The sequence below is a fragment of the Oryctolagus cuniculus genome, chromosome 10 (assembly GCF_964237555.1).
Source record: "Oryctolagus cuniculus chromosome 10, mOryCun1.1, whole genome shotgun sequence".
NCBI classification, from domain to species: Eukaryota; Metazoa; Chordata; class Mammalia; order Lagomorpha; family Leporidae; genus Oryctolagus; species Oryctolagus cuniculus.
The window spans coordinates 69,907,365-69,928,730 of NC_091441.1; the positions used below are offsets into that span (position 1 = coordinate 69,907,365).

Sequence of the window (21,366 nt, forward strand, 5' to 3'; positions counted from 1 at the left end):
CCTGCACTGCACTCCCTGGCCACAGCAGAGGGCTGGCCTGGAAGAGGGGCAACTGGGACAGAATCCGGCGCCCCGACCGGGACTAGAACCCGGTGTGCCGGCGCCGCTAGGCGGAGGATTAGCCTAGTGAGCCGCGGCGCCGGCCCGAAATGCCTTCTCCTAACTTCCCGCTGCTGGAAGCTCAAGAGATTGTTCTGTGATGCTTGATGTGAGAACCTGCTTGAGCCTCTGGAGGTAAAACTCAAAGAAGCATTGGCATCACACTGTGACAGAGGTCCCCCTTGAGTGTTTACCTCTTAGACTGTCCACACTGAGCTGTCGTTTCCTCAGTGACAATTCCTGTTTCCTACCCTGGCCTTGGTTACCGCTGGAGGTTTGTGCTTAGGAATTGTATGCTTAGGTTTGCTATATCCACCCGTCTCCTGGTTTTGGAGGGAGTAGTTTCTCTATGCCATCATTCTGTTACAGATCTAAGAAGAATTCTTGATTTGTCTGTTTACTCATCTTTTGATTTGTTAGCACAGAGTGGTAACTTTGAAGCTTCTAATATATGGATCTGGAATCTGGAAGTCACATCTGCATTCTTGGTTCATGATTGTTATAAATTGCTCTATGCATGACAGAGCTGGTTTTCTTCATTCTGGTTCCTTTTTTTTTTTTTTTTTAATTTTTTTGACAGGCAGAGTTAGACAGTGAGAGAAACAGAGAGAGTTAGAAAGTGAGAGAGACAGAGAGAAAGGTGTTCCTTCCGTTGATTCACTCCCCTAATGGCCACTACTGCCAGCGCTATGCCGATCCGAAGCCAGGAACCGGGTGCTTCTTCCTGGTCTCCCATGCGAGTGCAGGGACCCAAGCACTTGGGCCATCTTCCCCTGCCCTCCAGGGCCACAGCAGAGAGCTGGACTGGAAGAGGGTCAACTGGGACTAGAACCCGGCGCCCCAACCAGGATTAGAACCCAGGGTGCTGGTGCCCCAGGCAGAGGATTAGCCAAGTGAGCCACGACAGTGGTCCATTCCGGTTCCTTTTAATCTTTGCTAATGTCATATACAAAAAGTAGTTCTCTATTTTTAAGTGGCATTCCTTTTTTTTTTTTTTTTTTTTTTTTTTTTTTTTTTTTTTTTTGACAGGCAGAGTTACACAGTGAGAGAGAATGAGAGACAGAGAGAAAGGTCTTCCTTTTTCCATTGGTTCACTCCCCAAGTGGCCGCTACGGCTGTTGTGTTGCGGCTGGTGTGCTGCACCAATCTGAAGCCAGGAGCCAGATGCTTCCTCCCAGTCTTCCCAAGCAGGTGCAGGAACCAAGGACTTGGGCCATCCTCCATTGCCTTCCCGGGCCACAGCAGAGAGCTGGACTGGAAGAGGAGCAACCGGGACAGAATCCGGCACCCCGCCTAGGACTAGAATCCAGGGTGCCGGCGCCACAGGCGGAAGATTAGCCTAGTGAGCCTCGGCTCCAGCCAAGTGGCATTTCTTTTGTCTGTTTTCTATTGGGTATTCATATTTTAACTTGATTTTATAATGTCCTTTTGTTACAGAAATATATTGATTGATCTTTATGTGTTTTAGGCTTTTGTGTTTATGTTACTTTAATAGGGCTAGCAGAACAAATTATTACTATCATGCTGATTTGAAACAATAGAATTACATTCTTCTGGTTTCTGGAGGCCAAAAGTCTAAAATCAGGGGTACTAGCAGAGTGGTGCTCCTGTAAAGGCTTTAACAAAGAATACTTCCTGCTCTTTCCCAGCTTTTGGTGGCTTCTGGTGTTCCTTGGCTTGTAGCAGCGTCACTGTAATCTCCCTGTGTTCACTGTTCTCTGTGTCTGAAATCTTTTTATTTGTCTTATAATGAATTTAGTCAGTGTTCTTAGGGTCCACCCTCCCAGGATGATCTCATCTCAAGATCATTAAGTTAATTACATGTGCAAAGACTATTTCAGAGTAAGGTCATAATTTACAGGTACTGAGGTTAGAACTTGGATATGAACTCTCTTCTGGGGGAGGGGGACACAAATGAAGATACGACATATATGTTAGAAATTGTTTTTCTCTGAACAGTATGAAATTACTCATGTATATTTTCTTAGTACTTTCACATATAAATCTTTTAATTTATGTGGAGTTTATTTTGATAAAAGGTGGGGCCGGCACCGTGGCTCACTTGGTTAATCCTCCGCCTGCGGTGCTGGCATCCCATATGGGCGCTGGTTTCTAGTCCTGGGTTCTAGTCCTGGATGCTCCTCTTCCAGTCCAGCTCTCTGCTGTGGCCCGGAAAGGCAGTGGAGGATGGCCCAAGTACTTGGGTGCCTGCACCCACATGGGAGACCAGGAGGAAGCACCTGGCTCCTGCCTTCGGATTGGCGCAGCGCTCTGGCCATAGTGGCCATTTAGGGGTGAACCAACGGAAGGAAGACCTTTCTCTTTCTCTCTCTCTCTCTCACTGTCTAACTCTGCCTGTCTAATAAAAAAGGTAAAGATGGAAGTTTATTTTTATATTACAATGTTGACAGACCTTCCATTTAATAACTAGTAGCCGTAGGACTTGAACTTAGGTCTTTCTTATTCCAAAGTCGTCATGTTTTAACTGTCTCCTTTTAGTAGTCTTTTTTTTTTTTTTTTTTTTTTTTTTTTTTTTTTTTGGACAGGCAGAGAGGACAGTGAGAGAGAGAGACAGAGAGAAAGGTCTTCCTTTGCCGTTGGTTCACCCTCCAATGGCTGCTGCGGCCAGCGCGCTGCAGCCGGCGCACCGCGCTGATCCAATGGCAGGAGCCAGGTACTTATCCTGGTCTCCCATGGGGTTCAGGGCCCAAGTACTTGAGCCATCCTCCACTGCACTCCCGGGCCACAGCAGAGAGCTGGCCTGGAAGAGGGGCAACTGGGACAGAATCCGGTGCCCCGACCGGGACTAGAACCTGGGGTGCCGGCACCACAAGGCGGAAGATTAGCCTAGTGAGCCGCGGCGCCAGCCAGTAGTCTAACTTTTAAAATCTTTATCAAAGGGCTGATGCTGTGGTACAACAGGTTTAATATCCGGCCTGCATTGGTGGCATCTCATATGAGTCCTGACTGCTCCATTTCTGATCCAGCTCCTTGCTAATGTGCCTGGGAAAGCAGTGGAGGATGGCCCAAATGTTTGGGCTCCTGCACCCACTTGGGAGACCTGGATGAAGCTCCTAGCTCCTGGCTTTGGCCTGGCCCAGCACTGGTCGTTACAGCCATTTGGGAGTGAACTAGTGGATGGAAGACCTCTCTCTCTCAACCTCTTTCTGTAACTCTGCCTTTCAAATAAATAAAATCTAAAATCTATCAAGCAGCCTGTTTTTGGTATTATACATCTTACTATAGCAAAAAGGACTGCTGTTCTTGGTTTTATTGGCAGTTGAGATAAATGTCTTAAAACAAAATTGCAGGCATTTGAACCCCCTGTCAAGAGTGGTTGTTTTAGGAAGGAATAAGAAGTACTGTTTGGCAAGTGTAGTGGAAAGCATAGTTTTGAGGCACTGGCATAGTTTGCTGAGGCTGAACAGTTGAAAATGGACTCCTCAGGGCATTGTTAGTATTTGCTATCTTTTTTTTTTTTTTTTTTTTTTTTTTTTTTTTGGACAGGCATAACTAGACAGTGAGAGAGAAAGACAGAGAGAAAGGTCTTCCTTTTCTGTTGGTTCATCCCCCAAGTGGCTGGTACGGCCGGCGCGCTGCGTCGATCCGAAGCCAGGAGCCAGGTGCTTCTCCTGGTCTCCCATGCGGGGGCAGGGCCCAAGGATCTGGGCCATCCTCCACTGCCTTCCTGGGCCACAGCAGAGAGCTGGACTGGAAGAGGAGCAACCGGGGCTAGAACCCAGGGTGCCGGCGCTGCAGGCGGAGGATTAGCTTAGTGAGCTGCAGCGTCGGCCAGTATTTGCTATCTTAACTGCTATTAAAAGATATTTATGTTTTCATGAGCTGCTATTCATATTAATTTTATTAAGCTTGTTACTTTAATATGCTTACTACATTGTGGAGACTATTGGTAATCTTATAGTTTTATCAGCCTGTAATATAACAGACATAGAGGACCCATTTTAATATCTAAAATCTGATTATCATGTTAGAGAGTTTGGTTTTGGTGAGTTGCTTACATTGGTTTATATATAGTCTAGAATACAGTGATGTGTATGTAGGCTGTTCCTTCACATAATGAATACTTTTTTTATCAACTGCATGATTTTTTTTTCCTATGAAATTTTTGAATGAGTTTTGAAAAACAAAGCTTACTGTCGGTCTGTTACTGATTTTTAAAGGAAAGCACAAGAGAAGGTGTTCTAATGAAGACTCTTGTGGCTACCAAAGAGAAACTTAACCCTGTTCATTCTCAAGATGCAAGTGCTGATGATAACAGCAGTTTTGACCTGAATGATCCTGTAAAACAGGGTGCAGGGGCTCCTCAGCAAAGTAAGCATTTGGTGTCGGACTCAGAAACAACTCTGCACGTGGATGGGTGCTTAGACTCTGGGACTTCTGCAGCATCTGCTCAAAAGCCTATGGACATGGTGTCTTTGAAGCCTGTTAGTAACGATGGAATTAATTCCAATGCTATCCTCTGGTCACCAACTTGTGATCGGCGAACCTGTGCATTTTATGAGTCTATTGGAAAGAATAAAGATCGTAAGTGTACTTTTTTTCTTCTGATACGATTCAGTAATAAGATGTTTGTACATTTTGAATAGGATATTTTCCACATTGAACTTGCCAATATCTCTTGTTGAAATATTTGATGTTTCAGAGTTTAAAGATTTTTAAATATGTTGCAAAGAGAAATAATATCTATTTATTTGTAGTATTTTATTTTTTATTTTAAAGGCAGAAAGATAGAGTTCTTCCATCTGCTGGTTCATTCCTGAAATGCCTGACACAGGTGGGACTGGGCCAGGCTGAAAGAAGGAGCCTGGAACTTGCTCCAGGTCTCCTGCATGGGTGGCAGAGACATAAGCTCTTGAGCTTTTGTCTGTTGCCTCCCAGGCTGCATGTTAGCAGAAAGCTGGATTGAAGGTGAAGGAGCTGGAATTTGAAATCAGGCACTCCAGTGTGGGATGTGGATGCCCAAAGTGGTGCCCCAACTGCTGCACCAAACACCCATCCCAGAAATAGTTGTCATTAATCAGAGATGTAGTAGAAGTATATATGTCTTTTTTTTTTTTTTGCTTTTCTAAGATTTATTTTCTTTTTTCCCTTTTTTTTTTGTTTTTTAAGATTTATTTATTTGAAAGTTGGAATTACAGAGAGAGAGAGAGAGAGAGAGAGAGAGAGGTCTTCCATCCGCTGGTTCACTCCCCAGATGGCCGCAACGGCTGGAGCTGTGCTGATCTGAAGCCAGGAGCCAGGAGCTTCTTCCGGGTCTCCCACATGGGTTCAGGGGTCCAAGGATTTGGGCCATCTTCTACTACTTTCCCAGGTCATAGCAGAGAGCTGGATCAGAAGAGGAGCAGATGGGAATAGAACCGGCGCCCATGTGGGATGCCGTTGCTTCAGGCCAGGGCTTTAACCAGCTGTGCCATAGTGCCAGCCCCAAAATTTATTTTATTTTTTTGAAAGGCAGAGTTATAGAGAGAGATATCTTCTGATAGAGAGAGAGAGATCTTCCATCTGCTGGTTCACTACTCAAATGGCCACAACGGCCAGGCTGAAGCCAGGAGACAGGAGCTTCTTTCAGGTCTCAAGGGGCCCAAGGACTTAGGACATCCTCCACTGCTTTCCCAGGTACTTTAGCTGAGAGCTGGATTGGAATTGGAACAACCAGAACTCAAACTGGTGCCCATATGGGATGCGGGCATTGCAGGCAGCAGTTTAACCCTTTACTCCATAACACCAGCCCCATAAGTATATATTTCTAAGTTTTTGTCTTCCTCCCCTTTATTCCTCATTCTCCATTATAGGCTTTTACTATGCATAAGGCTTGTTTTGTTTACCATTAGGAGATATTTTTCTTTTCTTTTTCTTTCTTTTTTTTTTTTTTTTTTTTTTTTTAGCAGCAGAGTTAGACAGTGAGAGAGACAGACAGACAGAAAGGTCTTCCTTCCCTTGGTTCACCCCCAAAATGGCCACGATGGCCAGCGTGCTGCACCAATCTGAGGCCAGGAGCCAGGTGCCTCCTCCTGGTCTCCCATTCGAGTGCAGGGCCCAAGCACTTGGCCATCCTCCACTGCCTTCCTGGGCCACAGCAGAGAGCTGAACTGGAAGAGGAGCAACTGGGACAGAATCCGGCGTCCCGACCGGGACTAACCCAGGGTGCTGGCTGCGCAGGCGGAGGATTAGCCTAGTAAGCTGTGGCATCGGCCTGTTTTTCTTTTATTTTAGGGAAATGTATTTTCCTTTCTCTCTCTCTCTCTCTCTCTCTCTGTCTCTTTTTTTTTTGGAAAGGCAGAGTAAGAGAGATCTTCCATTTGTCAGTTCATTGTGCATTCCCCAGATGAATGGCTTGGGCTAGGCTAGGTCAGGCCAAAGCCGGGAGCATGGATCTCTATCCGGGTCTCCTACATGTGTGGTAGGGGCCCATGTACTTGGACCATCTTCTGCTTCTTTCCCAGGCCCATTAGCCAGGTGCGGGGTTGGAGATGGAACAGCCATACATGAACTGGTGCCCACATGGGATACTGGTGTTGTAGGTAGCGGCTCAACCTGCAATGCCACAACGCAGGCCCCTTTCTGTTTTTTAGCCAGCTTTAGTACTATTTATAACTAAGGCAGTCGAATAAAATTATTTGAGAATACTTTATCATTTTAGTTGTTTAATATGCCATTGGCTATTTTGGGAATTTTATTTTGTAGAAACACATCTCTCCCAGAGTGTGATCTATCAAAATGAGGACGGTAAATGGGTCACTGATCTTGCCTATTATACATCTTTTAATAATGAACAAAATTTTAATATGTCTCTAAATGAGAAGATGAATGAAGACTTCAAATCTGGTTGTAAGTATATAGTTACCCAATTTTATTATATGGTTTCATTGTTTCTGATGATTGTCTGAGATTACTCTTTTTATATTGGTGAGGCACATCAGCGCCTTTCTGGAATATAATTGTATTCTGGAAATTCTTTGCTTGTTTTTATACAAAGGTTTTTTTTTTTTTTTTTTTTTGGTGGAATGAACTGGTCTGTTTCTTTCAGTAGGGACAAGGAATTAGACCAGCATTCCTTTTTACTTCCATTTGGGACCCATAGTATTGCTGGGTTTGAAGGTTACATTTAGGATTTATTTGGGTCACTTTTAATATTCTGTCCTGAGTAAAAAAAGTGTCCTGATAAGCCAGTCCATTTTGGAGGGTTTTCTACAGCTGGATTTTTTTTTTTAAGATTTTATTTATTTATTTGAGAGGTAGAGTTACAGAGAGAGGCAGACGCAGAAAGAGAGAAAGCTCTTCCATCTGCTGGTTCACTCCCCAAATGACCACAATGGCCAGAGCTGGGCCAATCCAAAGCCAGGAGCTTCTTCCAGGTCTCCAACATGGGTGCAGGTGCCTAAGCATTTGGGCCGTCTTCTATTGCTTTCCCAGGCTATAGCAGAGAGCTAGATTGGAAGAGGAGCAGCCAGGACACGAACTGGCACCTATATGGGATGCCGGCACTGCAGGCTGAGGCTTAGCCTATTATGCTGCAATGCCGTTCCCATATAGCTGGAATATTTTTGGGTGAACAGGTACCTGGGGTACCTTAGCAGACATCTTTGTGGTGATCTTGCATAGTGTTGGTAGTCTAATTGTTCAGGTGAAATTCCTCAAGTATTCATGGACATGTACTTAAACTCAGGTGTGTCAAGCTCTTCAAAGCTAAAATTAATTTGAAACTTTTAAAAATGACAACTTAAATTTTTCTTTAGTAAACTAGGACCAGTTAATAAGTGATAAGATAATCATAGCAGTGTGTTCGGACCTAAGTATTCAACATAGATGCATTTATAAACAGTGTATGTCCTTCATATTTCATTTTCTTAACTAGCTCAATTATGTTTGTGTGCTAGTGTTCAATTAGGCATTGATGTAATTAGTTATATGAATTTATTGTTTTTTAAGCTGAAGCATTGGATTTGATTGCTCAAGATGAAGAAGAATTTAATAAAGAACATCAATTTATACAGGTTTGTAATTATTTCTTTAACCAAAGTTTTAAATTTTTCTGGGATGTAAGAAAAATGTTCATTCCTTTCTGAATAGAAAGAATTAATTAATATAGAATTCTTATTCTCAAGTGTATGCAACTTTTCTTTCATATTCTAAAGTATTAATTGCTTACTGAAATATTGGAATAAATATTTTTTAAAAATGATGTTTGTATTTATTTTATTTTTTTTAAAGATTTTTAATTTATTTGAGAGGCAGATTTACAGAGAAGGGTAAAGACAGAGAGAGGTGTCTTCCATCCTCTGTTCATTCCCCAAATGGCTGCAATTGCAGGGTCTGAGTCGATCCAAAGCCAAGAGCCACAACCTTCTTCCAGGTCTCCTAAGTTGGGCTGTCTTCCACTGCTTTCCCAGGCCATAACCAGGGAGCTGGATCAGAAGAGGACAGCCTAGACACAAACCAGTATCTAAATAAGGATGCCACTGCTGCAGGTGGAGGTTTAACCTATTGTGCCACAGTGCTGGCCCCATGGGTTTATTTTCTTTTTAAAACTTTTAATTAATTTTTATTTATTTAAAAGACAGAGACAGAGATCTCCCATCCATTGGTTCCCTCCCCAAATGCCTGTAATAGTCAGGACTGGGCCAAGATAAAGCCAAGAACACAGAACTTAATCTGTGCACTCTGACACAGGCTGCTGGCACCAATACGTGCCATTGAAATAAGCCTTTAATTCACTTAAAGTAATTTTAATCGCTTTTACAGATAGTTCAATAGTTCTTAAAATATGTTTTCCTAATAAAATAATCCTGTTTGTTTTTAGTAACAGTATATCCATTTCTAAAGATTCTTACTTGTGACAACATTTAAGCAATATGTTAAGACAATGTTGGGGCTGGCACTGTCGTATATTGGGTAAAGCTGCCACGTACAGTGCTGGCATCCCATATGGGCGCCAGTTCAAGTCCTGGCTGCTCCACTTCTGATCCAGCTCTCTGCTGTGGCCCGGGAAAGCAGTATAGAAGGTGGCCCAAGTCCTTAGGACCCTGCACCTGAGTGAGTGACCTGGAAGAAGCTCCTGGCTTCTGGCTCCTGGCTGCATATCAGCCCAGCTCCAGCTATTGTGGCCATTTGGGGAGTGAACCAGCAGATGAAAGACTTCTCTGTCTCTGCCTCTTTATTTCAAATAAATAAATCTTAAACAAAAAAGAAGTGCAATGTGTTTTATAGCTCAAGTTTTCAAAAATCACTTTCTTTTTTTCTGGACTTCATTAGCTTTAGTAGCTACTTATATTTGAATTTGTTCAATTATTTTTGCCTAACTTTTCAAAAATTGATTTTTAAGTTTTCTTAGTTAAATTTTTCCAAAAAATTTTATTAGAGAGGGAGAGAGGGAGGGAGGGAGAGAGAACCAGCTATCTTTTAATTCATTCCCCAAATGCCCACACTGGTCAGGGCTGAACCACGGCCAAATCCAAGAACTGGAAACAAAATCCAGATCTCCCATTTGGATGGTAGGATCCCAATTACTTGAGCCATCACTGTTGCCTCCCAGGGTTGGCGTCAGTGGGAAGCCAGTGTCAGGGGCTGCAGCCAGGTATTGAAACTAGGTACTCTGACGTGGGACAGAGGTGTCTTAATCAGCATCTAGCTGCTAGGCCAACTGTTTACCCTGTTACATCTTTCTAGGTTTTATATTAGAATAGAAATTAGGCTTGCTGGTGGAAGAAATGGAGTAATAGCTTTTTTTCCTTCCTAGGAAGAAAACATAGATGCTCAGAACACTTCTGTTGCACTAGGGGATACATCCTGGTTAGCTACAGTTAATTACAATCTGTTGAAGAAATCATTTAGCACATCTGATCTGAACAAAGATGATGCCAGTTATTTACGACTATCTTTAGGAGAGTTCTTTGCTCAAAGATCTGAAGCTCTTGGTTGCCTTGATGGTGGTAGCAATGTGAAAAGAGTAAGTATAAGATGTGTATAAGTTGTTAAAGTGATCAGATGTAGTAGTCCGTTTTGTGTTGCCATAACAAAATACTCAAGACTGAGCAAGTTATAAAGAAAAGTGGTTTATTTTGGCACAGTTTTGGAGGTGACAGTGATGAGGATTGATTGGGTGGGTATCTGTGTTCTTGTGAGGTCCTAGTGTTGCAGAAACTTGTGTCAGAGAATCAGGTTTGTGCAGAAGGAACACATGTGAGAAAGAGGAAGCAAGAGAATGCTGAAGAAACTAAACTTGCTCTGAAACCAGGCTGGGTGCTGTACCAGGTGCTGGGCGCCTTGGGCCACCAGCTGAGGGAGACTGCTCCAGGCCCATTCCCTGAAACCACACGGCCCTTCTAGGTCTCTAGGCCTGTGGTAAGAGGGGAGGCTTGGGAGCTTTGAGACAAGTCCCTGGGTTCTGATGATTAGTATCTTGCTCCGTTTTAGTCCTGAGCAAAGTGTTGCTTGCCAGTTTTAACATTCTCTGCAGAGTATGCTTTTTCACTCTGTACATGGCCTGATAATTTTTCCAAAAATGTTCAGTCTTCTTTATCTTTAAAATTGTTTGTTTTTTAATAGAATGTTTATTTTTTTACTTATTGTCATCTGCTTGAAAGGCAGAGGTACAGAGATAGAGAAGGAAAGATTTTCTACTGATTCATACCCCAAATGCCTGCAACAGTCAGGGCTGGGCCAGGACAAAACCCAGATTCTAGGACTCCATCCAGGTCTCCCACATGGAACCAAAACACTGGAGCTATTGTCTGTTGCTTTCAAGGATGTATTAGAAGGAAGCTTGTTTGGAATTACAGTAGCTGGGATGCAAACTAGAACTCTGATATTGGATGAGAGCATCCCAAGTGGCAGCTAAACCTGTACCACAATGCCTACCCCTACCGTTTAAAATATTTATTTTCAACTTGGAAGGCAGAATCATACATACACATACATACACACGCATACACACAAAGTGTAGCAGGTAAGGAGAAAGATCTTCCACCTTCTGCTTCACCCCTAAATGGCCACATTAACCGGAGCTGGGCCAGGCTGAAGCCCGTAGCCTAGAACTCCATCCAGGTCTCGCACATGGGTGGCAGGGACTCAAACACTTGAAGCATAATCAACTGTCTCCCAGAATGCATTAGCAGGAAGCTGGGTTGGAAGCAGAGTGGCTGGAACTGGAACTGGAACTCTGATATAGGATGGGGCCTTGCAAGTGGCAGCTTAACATGCTGTGCCAAGATGCCTGCCTCTGCTTCCTTTTTACTTAAAAATTCTGCCTTTAGGTGATTCCTTTCCTCTCTTACCTTAGTGCAGCCCAAATGCTTTTCTACTTAGATAGTTCTCTTGCCAGATCCTTAGTTCATCAATCTTAAGCTTTTGAGAGAGGTGGGTTTTTGTGCATAGCTTGATTGGGATTCTTGAGATTGTGAGAGAAATTGAGAAGTGAGTGAATTATTTTAAATCAGATGAACTGGATCATGCAAAAAGAGATCTGTTATTCCGATTTTAAATTTTGGTATTAGTCATGCATTTTTACTTGCATTCAAGTTATTGGGCCAAGGAAAGAAATTCCCAAGTGATGGAGAGTAAAATTGATTTTATCAGGCAAATACACATTTTAGATCGCATATACGGAAGTTAAATAAGAAAGACAAGTGGGAATTTATTTCCTGTCCTTCAGCAGGCTCCTTGGATGTCACCTTGTCTGAAACTTTTGTACAAGTCAGTAGGAACATACCTAATCTTAAAACATATTTTCAAGGATGTGTTTAGTTTGTAAAATAAAATACCTTTATACTCCATAAGTTCTAGGAGGCAGGAATTTTTATCTTTTTTCTCACTGAATGTCACAGTGCCTAACATTTAAGTATCATTTCTGTGTTGTTTTAAATCTGAATTTCTTAGGGCAATTTATTTGACAATATTAATTCTAATGATTAAAAGGTAGGTTGCATTAAGGAAATAAAAGTTTATACCTGGACTTTTTAAAGTACATCTTATAATTGGATGTTAAATGGGATAAACAGTTTTGATGAAGCCATTTATCTGTTTTTCCAGTATAAGATAGCCTAGAATTTCTCAAAGCAGTTGAGAATAAAGCAAGTAATTCACGTTTAATTATTTTGTAGCCATCATTTGGTTATTTTATTAGATCACCGGAGAAGACAGAACCCATTGCTTTAATAAGAAAGTCTGACCTATCAAGAAGTAATATGGAAAAAGAAATGACTCATCTTAACCGTGATCCATTTTCAGGTAAAGGATTAAATGCAAGAATTTTAGGAACCTTTATATTAAAACTTGTGACTTAGTAATTGTGTGATCATGTTCAGTATGAGTGCAAATATATATGCCACTTTGTGTATTTTCAATAATGGTGATAGATTTTACTCATATGTAAATCCATATTTCCTTTTCAATCTGAAGTAGAAACAAATCAGCCAATATCCTCCTAAATCCTTTTGTGAAAGCCAGAGTAAATAAAGTAATTTCAAATAGGTAGTTAATTTTGGCCTTTTAAATGAGTGAATTAATTAGTCATAGATATTGTATTTATTATTTAGATAGACTTAAATAGATTTTTAAGATTTCAGGTATGATTGTCTAAATATGCTATTTATAAAAGTATTTTATTATGGCTGGCGCTGCGGCTCACTAGGCTAATCCTCTGCCTTGCGGCGCCGGCACACAGGGTTCTAGTCCCAGTCGGGGCGCCGGATTCTGTCCTGGTTGCCCCTCTTCCAGGCCAGCTCTCTGCTGTGGCCCGGGAGTGCAGTGGAGGATGGCCCAAGTGCTTGGGCCCTGCACCCCATGGGAGACCAGGAGAAGTACCTGGCTCCTGCCTTTGGATCAGCGCGGTGTGCTGGCCTCAGTGCGCTGGCTGATCATCATTTTGATTGGTCCTTATCCCACAGATGGTTTCTGTGAGAGAGTATATAATTTTAAATTGACTGTTGTATATTTTCTGCAGGAGATTTAAATGAACAGTCCGAAGCACAACTAAGTGAAGGATCAGTTACACTTCAGGTTGAAGCACTGGAGAGTACTTCACAAATGGATGAAAATGATGTGACGTTAACTGCCAGTAAAAGCAAAACAGAGGTAGCTTAAGCCTTTCATGAAAGAAATCTAAGATGATCTTGATATATTTTTTGTGTAAGATTGAAGTAAGATCACCTGAGCAAAATATACAGTTTCACATGGATTTTTTTCTGGTTTCAATTTTATTGCAAGTATTCTTTAGAAGTGTAAAACAAAAAGCTATTTCATCAATGTAATTATACATACCAAAGAGTTTATAAAAGAAACAGATTTAATGAATGTTTATATATAATTTATACACCTGTGCACATCCCTTGTCAAGAAAGTATATTGCTAACAGCCCTGAAACTATTTTTTGCCCCCTCCCAAATACCATTTCCTTCATTGGTACCTTGACCTCAAACACTGTATTTATTTCATTTTTTGAACTTCATGTAAAAGAAACCATGTGATAATACTCCTTTTCTTAGACTTTTTCCTCTTCATCTTCTGTTAGATGAGTATGACAGAAACCTATTTCCATTACTGTATAATATTCCATTACAAATATTCTACAATTTACATATCCATCCTATAGTTGATGAATGTTTGGGATAGTCACAGTGTTGAGCAATTATAAAAGAATGCTGTCTGAACAGCCATCCTAGTACCCTTGTCTTGTTGATGTTGTCCACACATCCATGTGTCAGGTGTTTTTAAGAGTAGAATTGCTGGGTCATAGAGTTTGTATACCTTCACTTCGATAATTTTAACATTGTTTTCCCAAGTGTTTGTATCAATGTAGATTTCTTCCAATAGTGTATGATAATTCCTGTTAGTACATTTCCTCACCCATTCTGGGTGTTATTAATCACTCTGGTAAGTGTGTCATGGTATCTCCTTGTTTTAATTTGCATTTCCTTGACTGCTAATGAACTTGAGTACATTTTTAGTTTATGGTCATTTGGATAGCTTCTTTTGTGGAGTAGCCGTTCAGGTCTCCTCATTTTTCTAGTGGGTTCTTTGTCATACCGATTTGTAGTTCTTTATATGTGTTGGATAGGAGCCTTTTGCCAGTTACAACTGTTTTACGTATCTTCTCCCCATCTGTAACTTGCCTTTTTCACTTTTAATGGTATCTTAATGGTCCAATTAGGCCATGCTTCTCCATTCCTCTAATACACCAACTTTGTCATTAATCAGATACCCGTGATTTTATATGTCTATTTGTAGATTCTCTATTGTGTTTCTTTGGTCTAGTTGTCTGATTGTGTCAGTATGGCAACGTTAAATATTCTGTCTTTGTAATGGGCCTTGCTATCTAGTAGAATAAGTCCTACAAGTCCTTCCATTATCATTTTTCTTAAGTATCTTGGCTATTTTTGGCACTTTTCATTTCCGTAACATCAAACCATCAGATTCTGCATAGCAACCAACTGACCTTTTCTGTTTAATCTGTAAAACAGCAAATTGACATCTGTGTGATCTTGAATCTTTTAAAGGTTATTTCATTTTTAATCAAAAGGCAGAGAGAGAGAGAAATCTTCCATATCCCTCAATTTGTTTCCTTCTCTTTGTGTTTTATGTTTGTGTGTGTGTATTTTTCATGTCTCTTGTTAGATTTCTCCCTAAATTATTGAAACATCATATTAATGTTATCTTTCTTCATTTTTTATTTGTTGTGGCTAAAGCAAAATGCAGTTTGTTCATATATATAAGTATATATACTCTATATCCAATAAATTATTATCTAATAATTACAGATTCTCTGAATTTCCTATGTATAATTATGTCATCTGGGAATAACAAGTTTTATTCCTTCATTTCTGTGTTTTGTTTCTTGTTTTGCCTTACTCAACTGGACTTCATAACAGTATTGAATTTAAGTGATGATACATTATTTCCCCAAACAGTGGGAAAGCTTTTCGGTATTTTTATCTTTACATTTGATGTATACTGTAAGTTTCTGTTTATCACTGAATTAGTAGAGTTCTCTTCTTTGCTCACTATTTTTTTGTTCTGTTTTCATTTTTTTTTTTTGCTTTTAACATGTAAGGCAGTTGCCTGTTGTCACATGCTTTTCTGAATCTTTCAAGATGAATATGAGGCTGGCACCGTGGCTCACTAGGCTAATCCTCCGCCTGTGGCGCCGGCACACCGGGTTCTAGTCCCCCTCGGGGTGCCGGATTCTGTCCCGGTCGCTCCTCTTCCTGTCCAGCTCTCTGCTGTGGCCCGGGAGTGCAGTGGAGGATGGCCCAAGTACTTGGGTCCTGCACCCGCTTGGGAGACCAGGAGAAGCACCTGGCTCCTGGCTTCGGATCAGTGTGGTACGCCGGCCGCAGCAGCCATTGGAGGGTGAACCAATGGAAAAGGAAGACCTTTCTCTCTGTCTCTCTCACTGTCCACTCTGCCTGTCAAAAAAAAAAAAAAGGATGAATATGAACTATCTCTTATTTTGTGAATTACATTATATGGAATAAACCTGATTTGTCATGATATCTTACATTGGATTTGGTTTAACAGTTTGGTTAGGACTTTATATCTTTTAAGATTAATGCCTCCTCTTGGGGTATTGTCTGGTTTTGATCTCATTTTTGCTATTTTCTGGTAGTTTTGATAAGATAGCTACTTTTAAAAAATTTTTGCTAGAATACCTTTTTGAAATCATCTGGAACTGGTATGTTCTTTATTTGGTGCTTTTTAATTGCAAATTCGATTTCTTTAATTGTTATACAACTCCTAAAAAACAAAACAAGAAAAAGTTATACAACTCCTGATTAAAATTCTTAGTGTCATGTCACTTTAAGTAAGTTGTAGTTTTCTAGGAATTATGATGTTTGCTCTTTACCTGAAAACCTATTGTAATAACGCTGACTGTAATGTTCTCTTGTTGTCTTATGTTCTTTAGCTATGTCTATTTTGTTCTTATATTGACTAAGTCGCCTGTTTTCCTTGAGGTGTCTTAATTGTGTGAATTTATCAATTTTATTCTCTGTTTCTTCTATTTCATATTTTCTGGTCTTCATTTCTTTTAATTTCTGTGAATTTCATTTGCTGTTTTTCTGACTTCTTCAAATGAGTAGCTAGTTGATTTTTCTGTCTCCCTGCTTTTCTAATTTAATCAGGCATCTAGTGGTATTAATTTCCATAGTAGAATTTTTGTTGTAGTCCACACAATTTTTCATTTATTCCATATGTTTTGATATGCCATGTTTTCATTATTCATTGAGTATATTTTTTTAATTTCTTTTGCTCATGAGTTCTTTGTTGTATTTATTTATTTATTTATTTGACAGGTAGAGTTAGAGAGAGAGAGATACAGAGAGAAAGGTCTTCCATCTGATGGTTCACCCCCCAGATGGTCGCAATGGCCGGAGCTATGCTAATCCAAAGCCAGGAGCCTTTTCCTGGTCTCCCATGCGGGTGCAGGGCCCAAACACTTGGGCCATCCTCCACTGCTTTCCCAGGCCACAGCAGAGAGCTGGACTGGAAGAGGAACACTACCAGGACTAGAACCCGGTGCCCATCTGGGATGCCGGTGCCGCAGGCAGGAGATTAACCTAGTGCACCATGGCACCGGCCCCTCTTTGTTTTTTTTAAGATTTATTTGTTGGGGCCTGGCCCAGACCTGGCCATTTTGGCCATTTGGGGAGTGTACCATTAGATGGAAAATCTTTTTTGTCTTTCCCTTTCTCTCTCTGTGTAGCTCTGCCTTATTAAGGCCAGGCTTCCAGCTCTTCCATGTCTTCCAGGTGGGTGCAGGGGCCCAAAAACTTGTGTCATCTTTCACTATTTTCCCAGGCACATTAGCAAGGAGCTGGATTGAAAGTGGAGCAGCTGGGATTTGAATTGGTACCCATATGGGATGCTTTTTTTTTTTTTTTTTTTTTTTTTGACAGGCAGAGTGGACAATGAGAGAGACAGAGAGAAAGGTCTTCCTTTTGCCGTTGGTTCACCCTCCACTGGCCGCCACGGCCGGCGCGCTGCAGCCAGCGCACCATGCTGATCCAAAGCCAGGTGCCTCTCCTGGTCTCCCATGCGGATGCAGGGTCAAGGACTTGGGCCATCCTCCACTGCACTCCCTGGCCACAGCAGAGAGCTGGCCCGGAAGAGGGGCAACCGGGAAAGAATCCGGCGCCCCGACAGGGACTAGAACCCAGTGTGCCGGCACCGCAAGGCGGAGGATTAGCCTAGTGAGCCGCGGTGCCGGCGGGATGCTATCTTAACCTGCTGCACCACAATACCTGCTCCCCTTGAGTGTTCTCCCCCTTGCCATCCCCTTCTTCTTCCCTCTTCCTTTCCCAGTTACTTAACAAGTTAGAGAGAGAGGAGAGACAGAGATCTTTCATCCACTGGTTCACTCTCCATATGGCTGCAACAGCCAGGGTTGGGCCAGGCCTAAGTTAGGACACAGGAGTGTCTTCCAGGCCTTCCACATGGATAACGGACCGAAGCACTTGGGCCATCTTCTGCTGCTTTTCCCAAGGCATTAGCAGGATCAGAAGTAGATCAGCCGGGACACAAACTGGCACTCATATGGGATGCTGTCGTTGCAGACAGCGGTTTTATCCACTGTAACACAGCACCGGCACCTCCCCTTGAGTTCTCTAAAAAACGTGTCACCTAGTTTCCACACATTTGAGATTTTTGGTTTTAGGCCAGTTGTATGTACCTAGAGATTCTTTTTGTGTTTATTCTTTTGTCATTTATTGAGATATGTTATGTAACTCAGCGTCTGTACTGCTTTTGAAAATGGTCCCTATGCACTTGACGGAAATGCCTGTCCTGTGACTGGTGGCTGCACTCTTGTGTTTCTTTTCAGTGAGATTTGTTTAGATCAGGCCGCTCAAGCTGCTTGCATTCTTAGAATCATTGTGCTGTTGTTTCAGTTATTTAGGTTTTTAAATCTCCCACTATGATTGTGGAATTTCTAGTATTAATTATGAGTCTGTATATTTGCTAATTTTATTATGAGTTTATATTTACTATAAATATTTTTAAAAATTTTGAGGCTATATAAAGTCAATACAAATTAAAATTGTTCTCTCTGGTGAATCAAATCTTCTATCAGTCAGTATATGTCTTCCCATCTCTATTGATGCTTTTTTTCCCTCAGTCTTGTCTGACATGAGCCTAGTTAGCACCAGCTGTCTTTGATTAGGGTTAGCAGGTTATATCTTTTCCCATGATTTTCCTTTTAAGCTTTCTATGTCGTTGTATTTTAGATGTTTCTTTTGTGAGAACATGGAATTGTATTTTGTTTTTCAACCAATCTCACAATCATTCTTTCCACTTTTATTTAAGATAGTTACCAATAAATGACACTTTCACGGTGCTGTCTTCATTTGCTTTCTGTTTCCTTCATTTAGACTTTATTCTTTTGCCAGTTTTTTGGAGTAAATATTTAAAATATTTTAATTTTTCTCTATATTAATTTGATTATACATAATAACTATATTCATATTAATGTAGTGGTTTCCCATGTATTATAACCTGTTTCCTTGACTTACTAATGTTTAATAAAAATTATTTTTTGTTTTTATAAAAGTTCTTATTATACATAGTAAGGATAATAAAATACTCAATTTACTGCCCTCCAAACTTTAAAACTAATATTGTGTTAAATTTTAATTGTCTCTATATTTAAATACCATGTTATATGATGATAAGGATGGCTACTATTATCACATCCAAACAGTGTACATCTTAGCCCTCTCATATGAGGTTGATTTTCTTCTAGTTGAGGGATATCCTTAATATTTGTTTTAGTAAGGGTGTGCTGGTAATGAGTTTTCTTTTTTTTCTCTCCAAAAATGTCTCTGTTTCCCCATCATTCTACAAGTGTATTTTTCTTGGTAAGAGTTCTGTTGTGAACAGCTTTTGCACTTTAAAAGCTTTTGTTTCATTTTAAATGTTGACTGAGTCTTACTGTTAATTGATTAAAGATAATGATATCTCTGGCGGCTTTAAAATTTTTCCTAGGGTTTTTATTCATTTTACTGCAATGTGCTTAAATATCTTTTTTTTCCCCCCTGAGTTTACAGGGAAAATTGTTGAAATAATTTGAGGCTAAGGGAGATGCTGTCTTCCAGACTGATTTTGTTTGCCCCTGATAGGGAGGGAGTAAGGGGAACTGGCAACCTCTGTAATTCTGTTATTGGCATTGAGCTGAGTAGAACCGTGCTCTGGTCCTTAACAGGCCAGTCCAGTGTTAGTTTACCTTTGCTCCCACCATGTGTCCCTTTGTGGTTTCTCCCTGAATCATTGAGGTTTTCTATGATGTCACACACAAACACACTCATACCCAGGCAAGCCCTTAACCCCAAACCCCATCATTGTCAGACTCTGAACTCAATTTTTGTACTCTATTTCTCACTTGAATAGCTTTGCTCAGCCTCCTGAAGTAGCAGGTCCTCAAAGGAGAAACATTCCCACTGTTGGGCTTATTACTCTGAGGTGCTTTCTTCTCTTAGATTTTAGCCCCATGTACGTGGACTGTCCTAACTCTCCAGTTGATCAGAGATGTTTTTGAAGATGCGTCCTGGTTCTAATTGCTGTTGGCAACAGGTTGTTTTGTATTACCTAATCTGTTACTAGAGGCAGAAGTCTTTACCTGAATTTTTTTGTTAAATAGTTTTATATTTCTTTGCTGTTGGGCCCATTTCAGTTTTTAATTCATGGTTCTGATTTAAATAATTCTAATGATTAATAAAAATGTTGAGAATTGTACTAGTAATCACAATGGCTAGCTACCTCTTCAATATCAGTAGCTTAGTTTTTTGGTTATAAATTATTCTTTAATTAAATTTTAGCATCTTTAATTCCTCGTTTTGCTTTCTTTTTTAAACCTGACAATTTATATATAACCTGACACTGTGTGATTAAAGTTAATAACAGCTGTCTTTTTCATTAGGCTGTTAAACTGGTATACTATTCATTCCTTGGTGCTGTTATATCTTACATAATGCTTGTACATTAGTCCCTTCTTATCTAAGTTTTAGTTTCTGTAGTTTCAGTTTCCTGTGGTCAACTGTGGCTCTAGAACATTAAATGGCAAAAAATTTTTTAAAGATTTAATTATTTATTTGAGAGAGTGACCAAGAGATGGAGCGATATAAAAAGAGATCTCGGGCCGGAGCCGCGGCTCACTAGGCTAATCCTCCGCCTTGCAGTGCCGGCACACTGGGTTCTAGTCCCGGTCGGGGTGCCGGATTCTGTCCGGTTGCCCCTCTTCCAGGCCAGCTCTCTGCTGTGGCCAGGGAGTGCAGTGGAGGATGGCCCAAGTGCTTGGGCCCTGCACCCCATGGGAGACCAGGAGAGGCACCTGGCTCCTGCCATCGGATCAGCGCGGTACGCCGGCCGTGGCGGCCATTGGAGGGTGAACCAACAGCAAGGGAAGACCTTTCTCTCTGTCTCTCTCTCTCTCACTGTCCACTCTGCCTGTCAAAAAAAAAAAAAAAAAAAGATTTCTCTGCTGGTTCACTCCTTAAATAGCTGTGATGGCTGGGGCTGGACTGGGCTGAACTCAGGAGCACAGAAATCCATCTAGGTTGCCCACATGGGTGACAGGAGCCAAGTACTTGGGCCAACTTCTGCTTTCCCATGTGCATTAGCAGGGAGCTTGATCAGAAATGGAGCAGCCAGGACTCAAACTTGTGACCTGATATGGGATACCAGTGTCAGTGGTAGCTTAACCTGTTGTGTCACAACATTAGCCCCAAATGGAAAATTTTGAGAGAGACTGATTGATTCACATAAGACGGGTAGGGAATGTATGGCCTGTGGGCCACATAAAGCCTATAGAATCATTTGGTCTGTCCCGGCTAAGGCAATCACAGGCAGGACTTGAAATTTAGTAAATCTATAGCAGGCTAATTCTTTTTTTTTTTTTTTTTTTTTTTACAGGCGGAGTTAGACAAGTGAGAGAGAGAGACAGAAAGGTCTTCCTTCTGTTGGTTCACTCCCCTAATGGCCACTAGGGCTGGCGCTTTGCTGATCCAAAGCCATGAGCCAGATGCTTCCTCCTGGTCTCCCATGCAGGTGCAGGGCACAAACACTTGGGCCATCCTCCACTGCACTCCCGGGCCACAGCAGAGAGCTGGACTGGAAGAGGAGCAGCTGGGACTGGATCCGGCGCCCCGACCTGGGCTAGAACCTGGGGTGCTGGCGCTGCAGGCGGAGGATTATCCTAGTTAGCCGCAGTGCCAGCAGCAGGCTAATTCTTTTTTTGACAGGCAGAGTTAGAGAGAGAGGGAG

General features: G+C 41.3%; 1 protein-coding gene across 5 annotated transcripts in view; it reads left to right on the forward strand.

Moving 5' to 3' along the window:
• CEP192 (centrosomal protein 192) overlaps positions 1-21,366 on the forward strand; it is a 150,440-nt gene that overhangs the window by 52,302 nt on the left and 76,772 nt on the right. For all 5 annotated transcript variants that reach the window (XM_017343984.3, XM_070050534.1, XM_070050531.1 and 2 more), the window contains exons 11-16: positions 4,281-4,644; positions 6,805-6,948; positions 8,050-8,114; positions 9,857-10,066; positions 12,219-12,345; positions 13,061-13,191. In XM_017343984.3, coding sequence (XP_017199473.3) covers positions 4,281-4,644; positions 6,805-6,948; positions 8,050-8,114; positions 9,857-10,066; positions 12,219-12,345; positions 13,061-13,191 — 1,041 coding nt within the window. The remainder of the gene's footprint in view (positions 1-4,280; positions 4,645-6,804; positions 6,949-8,049; positions 8,115-9,856; positions 10,067-12,218; positions 12,346-13,060; positions 13,192-21,366) is intronic.